Source organism: Perissodus microlepis, chromosome 16 (genome assembly GCF_051167445.1).
Source record: "Perissodus microlepis isolate ML-2025 ecotype Zambia chromosome 16, ASM5116744v1, whole genome shotgun sequence".
Classification (NCBI taxonomy): Eukaryota; Metazoa; Chordata; class Actinopteri; order Cichliformes; family Cichlidae; genus Perissodus; species Perissodus microlepis.
This window is the reverse complement of record NC_140476.1, coordinates 5,547,434-5,566,229: the sequence shown is the minus strand read 5'-3', so window position 1 is coordinate 5,566,229 and position 18,796 is coordinate 5,547,434. Positions and strand designations below refer to the sequence as shown.

General features: G+C 41.1%; 1 protein-coding gene across 3 annotated transcripts in view; it reads right to left on the bottom strand.

Moving 5' to 3' along the window:
• Positions 1-1,158: 1,158 nt before the first annotated feature.
• gulp1a (GULP PTB domain containing engulfment adaptor 1a) overlaps positions 1,159-18,796 on the bottom strand; it is an 86,353-nt gene continuing 68,715 nt past the window's right edge. The window contains exons 4-14 of one of the 3 annotated variants that reach the window (XM_084907920.1): positions 17,451-17,512; positions 13,157-13,228; positions 7,651-7,749; positions 7,394-7,531; positions 7,084-7,200; positions 5,239-5,325; positions 4,269-4,499; positions 3,909-4,047; positions 3,715-3,809; positions 2,359-2,369; positions 1,159-1,929 (exon numbers count right to left, since the gene is read on the bottom strand). In XM_084907920.1, the coding sequence (XP_084764046.1) occupies positions 1,908-1,929; positions 2,359-2,369; positions 3,715-3,809; positions 3,909-4,047; positions 4,269-4,499; positions 5,239-5,325; positions 7,084-7,200; positions 7,394-7,531; positions 7,651-7,749; positions 13,157-13,228; positions 17,451-17,512 (1,073 nt within the window). In that variant the 3' untranslated portion in view covers positions 1,159-1,907. The remainder of the gene's footprint in view (positions 1,930-2,358; positions 2,370-3,714; positions 3,810-3,908; positions 4,048-4,268; positions 4,500-5,238; positions 5,326-7,083; positions 7,201-7,393; positions 7,532-7,650; positions 7,750-13,156; positions 13,229-17,450; positions 17,513-18,796) is intronic. The other 2 variants (XM_084907919.1, XM_084907921.1) reach the window with 2 other exon arrangements.

Below are 18,796 nucleotides of genomic sequence, written 5' to 3'. Positions count from 1 at the left end.
ATAATTAATTGCCGTACTATCCCAAGCAGATTGGATGAAATTGCCATATTCAATAGCAAATTGACAGCAGACAGAAGGCATCAGCAGTCTTATCTCTGACAACTAACTGCAGGTGGTCACAGACCTGACACCAGTCTTTGAAGCAACCATATCAAAGGCATTGAGAGTGTAAGTTCATTGCACACGGTCAAAATCATTTTTGTAATGCCACAGTCTGTGACCGCTGTGACTTCAGCAAGAGAAAAAAAGGGATCAAATCCTTGCTGTTAGTGTGCATTTGAACTTTAACTAGCAAAATGACACATTCTGTATTAGTGAGTGAAAAAGACGAGAACAACATGTAATCAATGTGATTAAGTTACATCAGCTTTTAAGACCTCTACTGCAAATGTGAAGAGACACCTGCAAGCTAAGCACAGTTCCACAACAACCCCCAACTTCTGCATCAGTTAAAGCTTTCACTGAGCAGCATTAATGAGCTTGGTTCTATGGAGGAGGAGATGCTATCAATATTAACTTACTATCCTGAGAAAACGTCAATATATTTAGTTGCATTAGTACAGCAGTATTACACACCCTGCAGAAAGCGAACCACGCTAACTGCAGCTACAATGTACAATACCATTGTTACATAGACCTAAATCTTAACTCTTAAAAGTTCATTATATGTACTTAAAAGTCACAAAGGCATATTGGCTAAAAGAGGCTTTGATATTGCAGAATAGAGAGCAGTGGCATGTAAACATATGGACTCTGTACTTCCTATTGCTAAGAGGACTTCCATTTTTTTTCATGTTTCCCTTTTGTAAGCTGATGGCAATCGCACACAAAATGTCGTGATGGCACTCGGAAAAATTCAAGGGCGTCATTGTGCTTTAGCCGAGCCTCTGTCAGTGCGCCCCAGGGCAGCTGTGGCTACAATGTAGCTTTCCATCACCAGTGTGTGAATGTGTGTGTGAATGGGTGAATGACTGAATGTAGTGTAAAGCGCTTTGGGGTCCTTAGGGACTGAGTAAAGCGCTATACAAATACAGGCCATTTACCATTTACAGCATTATAATCATTCTGCCACTTGAAGAAAATATTTCATAAACAAATGCCACATACAAATAAAGTCAGATATAAATTATATAACACAGAAGAATGAGTGAGGGGCAGTTTTCATAGTAGGATTTTCTTTAATATCTGTAACAGCAAAGTCAATTCAACCAAAAGTGAAATAACAGGAATAGAACTGGCTGGACAGAGATAAAAGAGCAGAAAATGAAAGGTAAACACCGAAATGGCAACTCAATCTGGTCAAAATCTGAACAGAACAAAGGACAAAGAGCGGAAAGGTCACAGAAGTAAAAAAACAAAAGAAAATATCAGGCTGGATTAATCGACTACATAACGTATGAATTAATGTGGAGTAAAATATGTGATGTTAAAAGCTCAAAGGTTTTGTCACAATATAGATTCCATTTATTTTTCTTGCCAGCTTGTGTTTGGCATACAAACAGGAATGTGTTGACAATACAGAATTCAAACGGTGCATACACACATATGAAAATTCTGCCACAGAGTGTACCATTGAACATATCGACTATTTACATCTGTCTCCTCCTGTGCAAGCAAAGGTACTCAAAACTAACACCTCCATACGCATTTTTTGTCTTTTTTTTATTACAAAAATAGCTCTTTACTATAATGGATCTGAGTTTACCTTGAAATATCGAAAACCAATCTAAATGCAAATGCATATAAACCTCAAGATGAAAACTGTGACATCTTGACTCAACCGTGGAGTGGATTTTGGCACTTCTTCTTCATACAAATGGGTTGAAAGTGCACCTCGAAGGGTTCATCTTCTCAGCATCAGCAGCGACTGTCTAGCGGGTCCAGAGAGAAGACGGTGCCCTCTAAGGTTAGTCCCATTTTGAACCCCTCCTGGAAGACATGAAGCCACACAGGGCTGCTTTTATAGACACTCAGGCCCGCTGGAAAAACCTCAGAGGCAAAGACGAGCTAAACGCCACTGACACCGCATCATGCTGGGTCATGCATTTTAGACAAGATCAGAAACGGCAAGGCATGAATCCTGATAGGAAAACTCAATTATAGCAGATCAAAGTAAGTCGAGCTTATTTTGCAAATGAGGCCGTCATGCACGCCCAACATTGTTTATGTGCAAAACAAATATTTTCAAGCTTAATCAAAAAGACACAAAGTAAGTCATGAAGAAAGCTGAGCTAATGAAGCTGCCACAGATGCACTGGCAGCGTCGGTGGAGTCTGCAAATGTGAGCGCGTGCAGCTGCATTCAGAGCGTGCAAGACGAAAACACAACAGCACAAGCAGAGGGCAAAGGACTACGAACCATCTCTGCCGCTACGAGTGAGAGAGGGAAAGAGATACGTTCAGCTGTTAGTCATTAAGAAGAGAAAGAACAGGGAGGAGAGAAACATCAGAGCAACGCTGCCTCCTACTGGCGACACGCTGCCAAAGCTCAACAGGTGTTTTCCAAACTGAACCTTGGATGTCGCAGTTTTGAAGTCACAACTTTTTAAAGCAAATGTTGTCATTTTCAGGCGGTTTTTACAGATTCATGTGAACATGGTGTAACTACACTGATAACTGTGTGACAGCACGAAAACAGAAGCTACAGCAGCTTTTCAAACCCTTTTTTTCCATGTCCTCCTATTGCAAACAGAAAAAAAGCACCGCTACAAATCCACTTAATTAATCTCATCTGTTAACAAGGCTGCGAGGTGCGTTTCTAATAATTACCAATTACAGGACAGGAAGCCCTGCGAATAAATACCACAGACTAAAGGAAACTATTTCAGGATCACTTTTGTAGTTTGTTAGGAAATGATGGATCCAATTAATTCCACTTCTGCACTCACTGACCTTTAAGAAGAACGTGCATTTGTCTGTTAACACAAATCAGTTACAGTGGGTGTAAGATAAATTTACACACTTAACAAAAAAAGTTGTTATCTTATACATGAGATCATATATTCAAATCCCGATTTATCGCTTTGGATTAAATGACTGAACACAAGCTCCTTTAGTTCTCTCAGTTTTTGGCAATCCGCACAAAGGTTTGAGACGCAGTCTGAAAGCAAAAGTTTATTTCTAATAAGCACCATTGTTTTTTTTTTATTACAGATCTGACTACAATATTAATTTATGGCTCCATCCCAACCACAACAACAATTGCTTGAACTCGCTCCGCTGTAATATCACGACATTTTCATGCAGGCAGGAAAACACATCAGAGTGATACACTAAACACTTTTAATTAACACACTCCTTTATGAACACATTAGTGTTTCTGTGTCTTCTGATTAAAATGAATAAAGGAGCTACTCTTACCCATCGATGAGTCATTACACCTTTCCTCATTAGACAATTCCACACAAATTGTTTCTATTGCTGTGCGACTGCATTTTTCTACTCAAACATTATTTATTTTAATAAAGTGTGTACTGTATGGTGGAACTGATGTGGAGGCAATTACAGCGGTGTGCACTGCTGTTAGACAACTGGAGTTTGTTACTAGGTTCAGCTGAGGCGTCGCTTGTGATGCGCAAAGCCTTTATTTACGAAGGCAAGGGGAAAATCTTTAATCTTCAAAGTAATGGTTGTGATAATAAAAAGAAGAAAACAGTTTCACAGTTTAAGCAGCCTGCCTGCAATTCTTCTGAAAGAGACACAGCGATGAGCTCACCTGCATCTCATCCAGCTTTGACTGGATGTCTGGAGGGAAGTCAGCTGCCCCGCAGGTGAACGGATCAAACGGCTCTGCACCAAACAAATCTTTACCTACATGCACAGAGCAGATCAACACTGTAATGATCAAGGAAGCACATCGAGGGGGGGGAGGGGTTAAAACAGCGAAATGTAAATAAGTTTTTCACTTACTTATATCTGGTGGCAATGTGGTGGGTGGAGGGGGTGGGCAGCCGTTGCTGGCTGGTGTGGGCACCAGTGGTGTCACAGGGGAGAAGGGAACCATGTCAAAAATGTCTGTCGACTGCGGCTTCATTGAGATACTCCCCGCCTGCATACAAAGTAATGGTTGAGCCACCGGCAGAGACCTGTAAGTTCACCCATGCACAAACTACACAGCTATTTTTCTCTTTCTTTTTTTTTTTTTTGCATCAAAGCAAGGGAAGAAGAAGAAGAAGACGAAGCACAAGCACCACACAGACAAAGGCAGGAGATAACAAGGCTCCAGGGACAGAGAGACAGCACAGAAAAAGAGAAGCGGAGGGTGTTTACGCGAGGCCGCGGGATGCTGCAGCCCTCGTTGGGTTTAGGAGGGAGGAGAGCGGGTTTGGCAGGCGGAGGAGTTAGTAGCCCGGTGGACAAGTTGGACTCCGGTGAGCTCATAGGAGTGAGAGTGACAGAGGAGATTTCCAGACAGGAGAGCGACTTGATGCTGTGGCACCAGAAGAGAGAGGACGGCCTCTGCAGCATGTACGCTTCATTAGCCGCGTTTATGTGCAGCGGCTGAGAAAAAGATCGCAGACAGGAAATGACCAGAAAGAGAGAGACAGAGACAATATTATTCAGTGTTGTAGAATAGGGGAGCTGTGGGTAATTGCATTCTCAGGAGGCTGTCACAAGTGCTGGCATTTGCCCCAATTAGATGCCGAATGTATCGCATTCCTCATCAGACCAATCAGGTGTGTAATTGCTTTGCTTCAGATACAGACCCCTGCTGCCTGCTTCCAGATAGGCCTGGTCATTCCAAACCGGAGTCGTGCATTTAATCGCACAAACACAATCAGCAAAGCCAGCTGTCCTTAAAAGTACTTTTAAAACTCAACAGTTTAAATTCAGGAATCTTTTAGAATTAAACGACGGTTTAGGTTGTGCACTTCTGGCTCATTCAGAATGCTTGAATCACAGATTATGTTATTAAAGAGTGCTATTATATTAGTCAGCTGTTTCATACATAATGAAAGTCTTTGAATTAAACATCTCAAAAGGAACAAAAGCAGTTTTGTACAACTCAACAATTCAGCTGATTCTAGCGGTGTTGCTTTGTCTGGTATAACAGACACTTCAGGTAGTTTTAGATGGATATTGCAGATATTGGATATTGTAATGCAGTCACTCTATTGTTCCCCATGGCTACAGTAACTGCTGTTGAAAAGGACAGAAATGAAAGTCTAAGGTCTCATTTTCTTCTGTAAAATCTACTTTTCTAAACTGAAGGTTGGCATGCTATGCAGTTTGTTCTTACTGGAGGTACGTGTGCTATCATCAGCTGTTCTTCAAGCTCTTGCAGTTGTTTCTTTAGCTCAGAGTTTTCCGTTTCCAGTTCTTGAATCTGCAAAAGATACAAACCGAATCAGGACACAGGGAAGCAGCAGAGTGCAGAAAAATATTTGATGTCATAGTGCAATTTGTGTAATTTGCTTATGATACAGAATAACGTTCGAACTGCTCACATGTCTTTTTTTTTTTTTTTAACAGAATTCGACACAAATGACAAAACACTGTACTTTAGCACACTGCTAAAAACTAACTATTATTAAGTAATTAAGCTGTCGCAGTCCTAAGACTTTGCTGAAACATTGAGATTATAATAATCAAAAAAAACCTATGACGCTGTGACACCTTAGCCTACTTAAGAAGATTTAATTCATATTACACCTGGAAGTTCGTTGGGTGTGAAGCTGCACAGCTCCTCGGAGTGCAGGCAGAGTGAACAGTCAGTAGTATTAAAAATATGCAGACTCTGTAGTCACACTTTTATGCAAACAGTGGGTTTGGGGAAGGTATAAACTGACTACACTGGATAATGACTGTCCATTGCTATGACGTCTGTGAACTCATCAGACAAGTTGATAAGTAACCAACTCCACACAGCTTTAAGCCACAACGGTATAGGATAGCAATGGCTAGTTAGCAAGCTAACTTCAGTGCATATCAAATCTGCCATGATGTCATAACTAAAATTATTGACAAAATATGCAAAAATGAAAGTTAATTTTAAACACCTTTAAAACAGCCAACAAAAAGACTAGTTTAGTTGTTTCCTGTAGGGTTACGTAGTGTTTAACAAATGTTACTGAAACGGGAGAAAATAGTACAACTATTGTTTAGTCATAGATTAGAACACACATGCTGCTTTGCTGAGTATTACCAGCAGGGGGCAGCAGAAGTGATTTTGGGATTAAATCAAAATAAACCGTAGATCGCTGCCAAGCTCTGCTCAATAGCTATTTCTGGACCTTTGCTTCTATCACAAGGTCTTTATCAGCACATGTTTATTCATGCTGAACAATTTGAACTCAATAATCACAAAACTTTTAACGTGGCTCTGTGTCTGCATGTCTGTGTACATGTTCATAAACTGCTAAGTTGGCCCCCTGAGCCAGGGTTGGGAAGCGCATCTGGTCGCCGGTTCGATCCCTGGGCTCTCTGTCCTGGTCGTTGAGTCCTTGGGCAAGACACTTTACCCTACCGCCTACTGGTGTTGGCCAGAGGGGCCGATGGCGCGATATGGCAGCCTCGCTTCTGTCAGTCTGCCCCAGGGCAGCTGTGGCTACAACTGTAGCTGCCTCCACCAGTGTGTGAATGTGAGAGTGAATGAATAGTGGCATTGTAAAGCGCTTTGGGTGCCTTGAAAAGCGCTATATAAATCCAATCCATTATTACTGTTTAACACACTTGAATACACGTCTGCTTAACCACCGTCCTCCAACTGAGGTTAAAGTACACGTGAGGCTGGTGTTTAGCTAAAACATCACGTCCCCAATTTGATCAAATTTATATGAATATCTGAACAAATCCAATTTTAAACACTTCCCATGGGACGGCTCCGTGTTTTCAGCTGGGCGTACAATAATTTGATTACAGGCTGGCTCTGTTACAACAGAAGTCTGCGTCATTAATATTCATTAACAGTTTTTTTCCTTTTATCAGCACAGCTTAATTGTCCACACTGGATGATTTAAGACAATCAATAGAAACAAGCTCCGCATTAATTAATAAAAACATCATTGCATCTGCACGGTGGTACACGCTGTCAGAGTGTGTGTGTGTGAGCGAACGAGCTCCGCGAGCTGGATGTGAGACGCACTCGTTTCTGCAGGGTTCCAATCTGTTTCCTGGTTTCCACGTCTTTGCCTCCAGACTCCAAGAACTTCTTGTAGGCCAAATCAAAGGCTTGGCCGATAGTTAAAGTTATCTCTTCTGCCTGAAGCACAAAGGAAACAAAGACTGGCTCAAACACTAAATAAATGTGAGTACAGCTGTAGTTTTCACTTGAGCTGATCGTGAAAGGTTAACTGTGAGATGTCAAAATACCTTATTTTTCAGCAATCTGACTCATGTATTTCACATTTGTATCCAAGGAAACAAGCAAGCTTGTTGAAGCGGCAGAGACTTACACATTTTTCACTGTCAAAGACGTAGCAGAGGTGTTTGTTGGACTCCGAGTCTTTGCAGATAAAAGTAAATATCCTTTTATCGGTTTTGTCATCTGCGCAGAAGGATATTCTGTGTAACTGACAGTTATGCTGCACATCCTGGGGGGAAAATAAAGCATTTATTATTTACTCTGCATATGAGAGATGACTTCACGGTGTTTATTTTCTGTATAATCACAGATGTCATATACAGTTGCCTATATCCTTTCTGGACTCACTTTTGTCTTGGGATCTAGTATCTTCACGCCATAAATGGAGATCTGAAGTTCCACTTTCGGGATCTTCTGTCCCTCCGACTTTTTGATGTGCCTCTGAAACTGCAAGAGGAAAAATTAGTATGATAAAAGTGCAATTAGCATATAAGAAAGTATGCCACATGACACACAAATACAGCTACAGTAAAAGCATGGTAAGACATTTTTACCATATCCTGGATTTCTGCATTTAAAGCTGCTAATTCATTAGCAACCAGCTCAAAAATTTAGATACGATGAATGTGTTGGCACTGTTTGTCATATTTCTGCTCAAAGTACAAACGTAAACACTTGTTCTGTTTTGTAGTCTAAGTATATCTGAGACCACATTTCACTTTAGCTGCTAAATATTAAAGCAAGAGCTATTGACATTAGCGAGGTGTCTTATGCTGGTGGCATGACAGATGCAGTTGTAAGGAAAGGACATGCCATGTTTGCTAAGAGTCTGAATCAAAGAGTAAAACCAAACCAAAGAGTTCAGAGATGTAACATTTAGTAGAGCTGAGATGATTATACTTTGAGTACAATTCCCTTTACAGTACATATTGTCATTTGAGGCACTGTTCATGTAAAGATTATGATTATTGCTGCTTTAAAAAGAAAAAAAAAAACAGCAGTAAAACTGAATGCTGTTCTCATCAGTGTAGACACAAACCTCTGCGCAGCATATTATCTTTAAATGCTAATTAGACTTGATCGAGGGAAATGCAATCATTAAAGTTTCCTGTTTTACAGAAGAAATTAAAAGTGTGAACCATGTAGTGGGTCCATCTTTGTTCTCTGCCAAAAAACTGTTTAAGTCTTTCTTCATTTTGTTGCCAAGTGTTATAAATACAAAGTGAACTTGGCAGCGAGTTGAGGCCAACAACCAATGAAATTAAACGGGAGTGTATGCTGTCAGTTGAGAAGACATGCAACGAAGCTGATAATATGACAACTCCTTTTTTTTATCTCAAGATAGAGTACAGAGCATAAGATTCTGACACTTGTTTGTCGGGAGAATCTGACCAATCCAAAATCTACAAACTGCAACAGCATTAAAACCATTGGCAGGTGAATGACACTGATGGCCTTGTTACAATGGCACCTGTCAAGGTGTGGGATATATTAGACAGAAAGTGAACTGTCATGTCTTGAAGCTGACATGTTGGACACAGAAAATGGCTGTAACAGAAACACAGCGACTCTACCAGAAGCCAGTTGTGAGGGCTATGTGTGGGTTATGGTGCCTTAGGCTCACTGATGCATGCGGAGAATAAAGGCTGACCCGTGTGGTCTAACATCAACTCCAAATTTCTAAAACCTTAATATGGATGTGATAGAGAGGCACTGAGGCACAATGTGCATCCCAGCTTACAGAGTACATCAACTGTATATAAAAGATGGATATTGACATCAGCTGCTGGTTAGTCCAAATGTGAAGCTATGAGCTGAATGGAAACATTGAAACCAGATGTGAGGAGGAAGGTGAGGATCTGACTAAGAAACAAGAAGACACAGCACGCTCAAGCTTTTCAATGATAACAAAGCAACAGCGTACTTTATCTCACTTCTTTGATTCTAATGGGGAACATATTTTATAAAATGAACAACACTCTGTAATTAGGACTTAAAGCCATCTTATCAGGAAGGTTTTTGCTGAGGTCACAGAAGCTGAAAGCTGGTTTCCCTTATGTGGACCTGTGAAAAACTAAATACAACCCCACGATTCAGTAGCTTACAGAACTACCTTTAGCAACAATAGCTTGACGTAATCATTCTCTGTATGCATTTATCAGTCTCTCAGATCATTGTGGAGGAATATTGGTCTACACTTCTGCCAAAACGCCTTGAATAGATGGTATTTGATTAGCATCACCTGGCTGCTACCTGTCCTCTGAATTCCTATGGAAGTAAAAATGTTGGAATGCTCAAAAGTGAACAAATAAGGCTTTTGTGTCTACTGCTTTCCAATCATCTTCTTGCCTGCCTTCTTTGAGCCTCCACTTTGGATGGTTTAAATCTGTCCTCTCTGTCATTCTTCCTTTCAGACTCCTTTGTGCATCCTACTTCCTCCCCATGTCCACCTCAGACACCTGAGCCAAAGCTCTATTCAAGCCAGCTATTCTAGACTCTGGTCTAGACTTTAGTCTAGACGCTGTCCTAAATCCTTTTACTGCTGGGATTCAGTCCTGCCACGATGGGTTATCGGAGACTAATCGCCAAATATATTAATTTCTCCATCTCAATAAATCATGTTCGATTTTTTCAAGTGATCTCTCTTCATTGAAATGCACAGTTGAGGCACTTCTGCATGACTTTCACTTTTTAGACCCAAAATTACACCCAACCTTTTTATACGGCTGCATATGAAGCTGTGCAGCTTCAGACCAGCTGAGTGTGTCAAAGCTGACTTCTGTGCAGCACTCAAAGAACATACATGAGCTTTAGAGTGAGAGCATGGACCAATGACATAATGAACTAGTCAGGGAAGGATGTTTCATCTTTTACATTTTGTGCATTTGTGATTTATTTACAAGAGGGAAAGAGGGCAACTTGGTGTAATGCTGAGAACTCTTGGGTCCAGGCATTCATATGCATGGTATTTTGCCATGTACCACCCACCTAAACACTAGTCACACTGATCCCTGATGGATGTGGTATTCCCTGACAGAAGTGGCCTCTTTTAGCAGAATAATGCACCTGCCACAGTGCTAAAACTTTTCAGGCATGGATTGAGGGAACTGAACAAAGAGTTCAAGGTGTTTACTTGGCCTCAATTCCCCAGATCTCTATCCAATTCAGCATCTGTCCTTCGCTGGGTCAGAGCTCTTTTGGGGGCACAAGGCAGACCTAAACAATCTCGGGCAGCCGGTTTAAGTGTTGGCATGGATCAGTTAGCAGACGAAATCATAAAGACAGGAGCTAAAAGAAGATGCGACCCCACAAATTGGATCACATCATCATCACAAAATCAGTCTGAGATTACACCAAGAGATGGAAGCAACTGAGACCTAAAGCACTTTAAAAAAAAAAGTCAGCATTCTTTTCAAAAGCATCCTCACTTTACTTTCACTGCCTTCAGCGGTTACACAGTCGTGAAATTAGAGATACATGTTCGCTAAGTATCTGCTCCTGCCATAAAAATGGATAAAAGAAAGTAATCAGAAGCTTTACCATTTGCCTTCATTAAGAGTTCTTTTATATAGCCTCTAACACTAAAGCAGTAAATTGATGTTTATATAATTTAATACATTTACATTTCAAAGCCTGCAGACACAAACATGACCAGACACGAAGAGAGTGAGAGGACAATAAATGTGTGTTTCATGGAGATGCTTCTTGCTTGAGCAAAACCACAAAGGTCATTTATATATACTAAGTGATAGAAGAGTACATTATTTGACCTAAACCATGGAGATGTGCCTTTGAGGCTGTCTCTGAAGTTGCAACATTTTTTTTTCTCTGCACATGATCTCAGGAAGCACAGCTAAAGTCGTCCCGACTGCCAGCGTATCTGGGAGCGTAACCATGGAGCCTTGGTCAAAAGCAGATCAAATGCAATGTAACAATAGAGGTACGGGTTTGGAAAAACAAGTCTCCCCCTGCGAGTGGCCTCAGAGATTCAGCTCTTGGCAGGAGAAGACGGGGGGAGGCCAGCATGCAGCGAGTGCAGCCGCATTACCAAGAAGCCGCGACAAATAGAGCTGTCCAGGTTTCAGGCTGTTCCCATGCTTAAAGGTTTGATTAGATGTCTGTAAGGTTGAGGAGTATGTGTCTGGAGAGTAACCCAGGTTAAGTGCAATTTAGTGGGCAGGTTTAATGAAACTGTGTACTAAACAAAGGAAGCCCTAAATTACAAATGAGGCTGTTTGTCAAAGTGACTCATCGAGCACTTTCTTAAACGGTTGTTTAGCAACTTATACTACCTCTACAACTTTGACCACTTCTACCTTAATTAAAGAAAACAAATATGGGCTGTGACATGGTCAAATATAATAGAGCTTAAAATTTTTACAAAAGTTAAACACTTCAGCTTAAAGTGAGTCCTCAATAAATAAGTTTGTTTTGTTTTCCAAAGCAAGGCTAATTTATGTGTCTTAGGAACAGATGTAACATGAATGCTTAATGAGAAAGCTCTTAAAAGAAAACCAACAAAAACGAATCTATTCCCTCAGTTCCTCCACGCTTCTCCATCTATTTTAGTGTCTTTCAGCTCATAGCACCAGTGCTAATAAGATATAGTGGTACCAGATCTTCAACTCGTTTAATTCGTTCCCCAATAAAGACATTTGTACCCCTAATGATGAGTTTTCACATGTCAGGATTTATCAGTAAAGATGTGGTTTGATGACCATTAGCACAGTTTCCGGTTTTTTCCAAGGGTACCTTCATCGACAGAGACCACCCTCACTAATTTCTGGTCCACACCCGATCGTTTTGTTTGATACGCCGGCCTAAAATATGACAGCATCTGCTCAGTTCAGAAAATATCTTCAGGGGTTACTCCTGGTAGGCTTTCAAGCAGTAGACAGTTAACACTGCACTTCTGACCACCTTACAAATTCATGTTAATTACTCTGTCTGGCCTCCAAAACTCCTGAGGGGAAAGTCTGCCTCTTAAAAGCTTCTCTGTGTTCAGAAGAATTCTAATGCCAGCCTCAGACTGCATGATCTGTTTCTCTGTGATGACAGTCACTCTGTCGGATTAGGTTTTCACACAGTCATGAAATCTTACTCTTTCTGACTAATACCTATGACATACTACAGGTTCCTTCCTCATCGGCCATGTAAGGAAAAAAAAAAAAAAGTAAATCGACGGTGACGACTGAAGTGGCGAGCATTGAACTGGCTTTCAGCCTTGCAAAGTACCGATATCATTCCTGTTACGCTTTGTCATGTTTACAGCTGCACACAGCTGGTTGAGCGTGCTGTGCTCATACTGGTCAACATCACAGACGTCACAAAACCATAATGCTTTCAGACCAAGTCCATTATGAAAAAACACCCAAGATAAAGCAATCAACTGCTGTCCATGATGGACATTTTCATTCCTAACGCCACGCCCTGCATTGTCTGTACTGGGCCGCTATTGGGCCAGTATCATACAGCCTGGATTTGGTATAATTGTGCATGCCTTGCCCTTTAATGCAGGGCAGGGAGTCCTTTACTATTACAGCTATGGTGATTTAATGATTTATTTCAGGCTAGAACCTGAAACAGCAGATTTTATTCCTGATGAGTATTTCCTGTAACTAAACTTTACATCTACGCTGAGAAAGGGGGGCTGAACAAACTAACGTGCTTATCCAGCAGTTCTACACAGCTTAGGAGCTGAAAAACTCCAAGGGCACCTTGGTGCTGGCAGATGAGGGAGGGGAGCTCTTGCCACTCACTCCCACCTCCCCTACTCTGAGCCCCTTGTCCAATCTGGTCACTTAAGAATGCTCTGCTGTCCTTTAGGCTACAGCTATCTGGAGACTAGCTTTACCTTGAGCTTTCTGACTGCATCCTTTACAACTTCTGTGCCTTTTGGAGCTTCAACCTCTGTGTTTCCAAGGAACTGAAAAGAGAAGAAAAAGATGCACACAGTAAAACAAAAGGTGTAAACAAGTATTTAATTACATAGCCCAATACAAAGAAGATGATGAAGAATACTTCTAAAATTCAAAAAGCAGGTGAGGTGTCAGTGTGTGTATTATTCAAATTTAATAATGTGTCAAATCAATTTATGACCTCTCTGATTTGCTTCATCCACTGTGCTCAATTCATCCTGTTATTTTCTTCTTCATGGTAGGTCTGTCACAGTGAGTCTGTGGTAGGTCAACGTAGTCAGGGTTTAAAGCACCGACATGTTTTAATAAAAATACCAATATCTGGCACCAGTGCATCATATTCTGTGCTCCTAAAGGAAATGCTACAGTGTACTTTGGTATTCTGGCCTACGGACATTGGCCAAAAACTAGGTAAACAAATGAATCCATAAAGGATTAGTTGGATCTTTTGTCAAACTCTAGGAAAGAGGCTTTCTCAGAGTTTAAAATCTGTGGAGCTTCACGTTTAAGTCACTGAAATCTCAAATTTGTCACTCTGACTTCAAATAAATGTAGATGATCTTTCACATCCCGAAGGCATTAGTATATATTCTTCTTCATCATCTTGCATTTCCTGTATTGCAAAAAGTTATAAAAGTGTCTTTTATACATGAGGATTGGATGAACACACACCAACACACACAGACGCACACGAGCAGCACTTCTGCTGTTCACCAACAGATGGAGCCGTTAACCTTTGAGCCTGAACATCGTGCGCCCCATCTGGCAGCAACAGTTGTAATTGTTGCAGTCACACAGGTTGCTTCGCTGCTTCCTGAGCTTAATGTGTGGAGCCTGTTCCAATATCAGACTTCAAAAACACTGGTGTCAGAGCCTTCAAAGCTGGCACAAACAAAATAACAATGTCTCCCATTGGAAGCTGAAAGCAGCTCCGGCAGTTTGACTGTCTCTGTGACACGTTAAAATCTTTGTGATGCAGACAATGACTTGGCTGTGCTAATACCCATAAAAATTTGGAGTGCGCACTGCCAGCTGCTGTGGCTGTAATAACAAGAGGTGAAATACAGAATTTATTTGTATTTTTTTAATCTTGCACATGTCTGACAGCGCTATAAAAGAACCTTTCTGTCAAAAATCGAATCAATTAATATAGCTTCTCCATCCAAAACGTGTCTGTGTAACTCTTTGGTGGCTGAGAGCCTCTGACGTCTTTCTAAATGCAGTAAGACAGGTGAACTAACACCAGACTGCAACTTATCAATAGAGCCAGAAGACAGATTGAGGCTTCAGAGCAAAGTGTCAGCATTCTGCATCGGTGTGACAAATGTACTCTCCACACTTACGCTCATCTCTGGGAGTGCTGCTGACAGATGCCCAGAATAGAGTGGAGTAACACTTGTTCCTGACCAGTGCATTCTGGGCTGCGACTGGGGAGGTCTCACAAGGCAAACAGAGCTCGGAGGCTCATCCATCAACTGGTGCACGCAGCTGAAAACGAACCGGCCCTACCTCTCGTTGCCCGCAGAAAGAATTCACATTTTCAACTGCAGGCACACACGTGTCAGCCTTGTGGCAGGTCTCAAATGTTCACTCAGATGACACAACATAGAGCTCAGTTCCAACTCACCATCCATCCGGTGTTCACTCCTCCCAGCTGAAAGTTCTCAGATTTTTTTTTTTTACACCTTCAGAAAGGGCAGGATCTGTGTTGTGCATAATTTAAGTGACTTGTGAATGTGACATGATTACTGATGAAAGACATGGCAAATCCAGCAGCTCACCTCTCAACATCCTCTTTCCTCTTTGAGCCCACAGGTCAATCACACTGAAGCTGCTCATAAAAAGCACCGTTAGAATTTGTATAACTGTCCGATCGGATCAAAGAACTGGCAGACCACCGAAACCACCGAAATCAAAGCTCACTTCAGTCTCAGCAGTTGTCACTGCGTAAGAAGTTAAAGGTAATACATTTTAAAAACAGTGGACTTAGTTCTTAACTGGGAAGTTGCTGCTGTGATTTGCTGATGACAGCATAACGATTTAGCATGAATATAAAACTGCAGATCTGTTGTGATTGGTGTGGATGTAAAGATACTGCTGCAAATATCAGTGAGGGAGACTTCCTGTGTTACCTGTTCTACAATTGTTCTTAAAATTGAACTCAAACACGATCAATTAAAGTAATTTGATATAGATATTTTATTCCTCTTAGGAATACGTTTAGTAAATTACAAAAGAAGAAAACTCATCAGCGACTATCCACTTTGATAATAAATGAATCATTTCAGTCATTTTTCTAGCGCAGATGGAAATAACTTTCAAATCTCTTTCCAGCTTCTTTTAATTTGCTTGTTTTTCTTTGCTTGTTTTAACAAAGGAACGATCACTTAATTGTGATTTCAGTGAACAAAAAACATGAAGTCCATCTTCTGTGTATTCCCAATTCAGTCTTTACCCGAAGGATCTTAAACCATAAAACAGATGAGCACGCTTGAATCAGCCATCAGTCACCAGTTTTAGTTCCAATTAGCTTAGTATCACCTGCACGCAATACTAAAGTTATTTTTCAGCCTACATTTACACCAGGGGCATCATGGTGGGTGATGTATCATTGCCAGAGATAAAGTTTAGGGGAGTGGCTACTTTGATTGGCAGGTGTTCTGAAAAGGAGCTGCAGTTTGTAGCTGTCTGCTAGGTCGCATTTAACAATATAAGATATTAGATCATGTTTGTGATGCCGCTAGGTTTCAAAACATTATTTATAGTTATTTTTGTCTACTGTGTGGTGTAGTTCCTCCAAGAAATTCAGATTTTATTGAGTCAAATTCTAGTATTTTCTTGTTATATCACAGTTAGGATTTGATCTCAGGTTCAGTTCATGAAAGTTTTGAAGTGCCGTCAAATCGAAATGATTGAAGTTATCAAAGATTTTACGTCTTTGTAAACGTTTGAAAATAAAGAAAAAGGGTTCATTTTCTTGAGGCTAAAAGAGAGCTCTCTCTCTCTCTCTCTCTCTCTCTGCTCTAACTATCTGGCACATTGAATCCCTGCTAACTGAGCTTATTTTTACAGTGCTGAGTACTTGAAACCTGGGAGATCATGCCAAGCACATTCTCAGCACTCCCCCAATTCCTTCACTGATGAGTCCTTTACTCAGATCTCAGCAAATTTAACCAGACGGGGATCTCATCACTCAAAGCAATACAGCGAGTATAGGAACTGACAATGTGCTTTGATTTTAGAGATGTGCCTTCTGCCGGCTTCCTTTGCTTCTTTGCTGCATGCAGGAAGGGAGCTTCAGCAGTTTGCAGGGATATTTTGGAGGCAGTCTTGGAGTTCCACCTCCGTTCCAGCATCGCATTTGTGAAGCACAAGAATGTAGGCTGACAGATTTTGTGCCTCATAGGAGGAAAACTCTGTCGAAATGAAGCAGAAAACCAGCTTGACAGGGGAGTCCTCCCCAAGGGACACAGTCCCTCCTTCCAGGGGTGTTTGCTGGATATTTGAAAAACACCTTTTTTTTCCGAGTATTTTATAACAGATCCTGATTCCAGGCAAGCCTGAGAGCCATTTCATTACAAGTTAGTCCTGCATCAGATCCAAAGTTCTTACCTATTTTGACATGTGCATGTGCCACTTTACTTAAATCCCCCTCTGTTCACACACTCATTGAAAATAAACAAATCAAGAAGGCTAAAAGACACAGTCTCCTTCAAATTAAACTTTGATGAGTAAGATTTCCTTCCCCGCATCACAGCACCAAGAGACAACAGCTGCTATGAGAGATGAATACAACGGTATCAATTTTTTGACAGTACTTGAGGTGTGTGGGCAGGGAATTAATTTAAACACCATTAAAAATCCAAATTATTGTTACATTGAGGAGAGGAGCTGAGGTTTATCAGCCGTCTCTGTCAGGAATTTTTATGCAGCCTCAACCTAAAACAATGCATCTATGGGCAGTGAAGCTCATTTGCTGGACAATACCAGAGAGTGCAATGAAAGGCCTGGTGTTTATCAGGGGAACTGCATTGTGGAACACACAGACAGAGAGGTTTAACAGGCATGACTGGAGGGAATAAACACAGACAAAGGTGGGAGCCACAAAAGAACAGACTTTTTTTTCAACTTGCAATAAAAGTGTCACAGTTCTTCGTTGTTTCATTATTTTGCAGTCGCCCTGCTCTGACAGAGCTCATTAAAATGTAGCAGGCAAAGAGAGATACCTACCTTGGCATTGTAGGCTATGTAATGCTTGGCCAAAGCTTCTGGGGTGTGCATCCATGATTTATCTGAAATGATACAGACAGCTGACTCAGTATGACAGACTTAATCACCCAAGTTAATACAGTACAGGTACAATTAGCCACATGCATTCAGTGGTTAAATCTGAGGCAGTGAGTAGAAGAAATTAGCTGAACCTTTTAAAGAGGAAAAATGGAGAAAATTGGCTCATTCTGCGAGACGCAGTTCTTCTTTCCCATATATTCACACCTGGAAGCTTCACATCACAAGTACAGTTCACCGCCACACATATGAGGGTCTAGCAGCATCACTGGAGCACCCTTTTAGGGGCATACCAATGAAAGCTAGGCAAGGGAAAATGCTGATTTTAATTTCACACCTCAAGATATCCAACATGAAAGGTAATTGGACCTGTGACTTACTGGTCTAAATCCCGCTTCTCAAACTGTGTGTGCTTTGACTGAATGCAGCAAATTTCAGAGGCCGTGCACTGTATTCAATAAAAATGCAAACGCATGGAAGGAAACAGAGCCTGATGTGCTCTAGGTGGAGCAAATTAGAGGGGAGATGCATCTTTGCAAGTGGACAATGTTTCCATATCACATAAGTATGCGTGCCCTGTTACTCCACTTCAAAATATCAAAAAACAAGATAGAGAAGGTAAGGAGTGGAGGACCTAACAGAGCAGGCACAGCGAGAGTGCATTTTACCAGTTAGCTACAGTTAACGTATCCAAGCAGACTATATAGAAAACCAGTCAGATTCTTTGTGTTGCTGTCACCTGAGTCGTCGCTAGGAAAAAGTATGTATTCCAAATGTGGACAGCCAGTAAGATGTTTTTGGAGGTTACGACTGAAGTGCAACGAAAACTAGAAATGAAGAACTTCAAAGTAAAAGCTGAAGTGTTGGTAAGGCAGAGCTTTTACTTTGAAGGCAAGCAGTGTCTGTTATACATTTATTTAAATACAGCTCAGAAGTCAAAATAGCAACAGTTTGCAGACAAGTCGGTGTCTTTCATACAAACAACAGGCGACCACAGAAATCTGCTTGTATCCACAGCGATCACAAGGAGGTTTTTGGTGCAGCACCTTCTTTGCAAACATTTTACTTACGCTACATGTCTGAGTTTACTTGCTACTCATGTTAAGCAAACTGAGCAAACTGAGCAGCTTGGCTGCCCTCTGTTCAAACATTTATTTGTGTTTTTAGTGTATTAAGTTTGGTGGTTTTCCCGAGTTTGGGTACATGTCAGAGTGTGGTAGTGGATTACATCTCTTGTCTCATCATTTGCGAATGTTGTTAGCTAGGTGAACTCGTAACTTGTGTGGTGT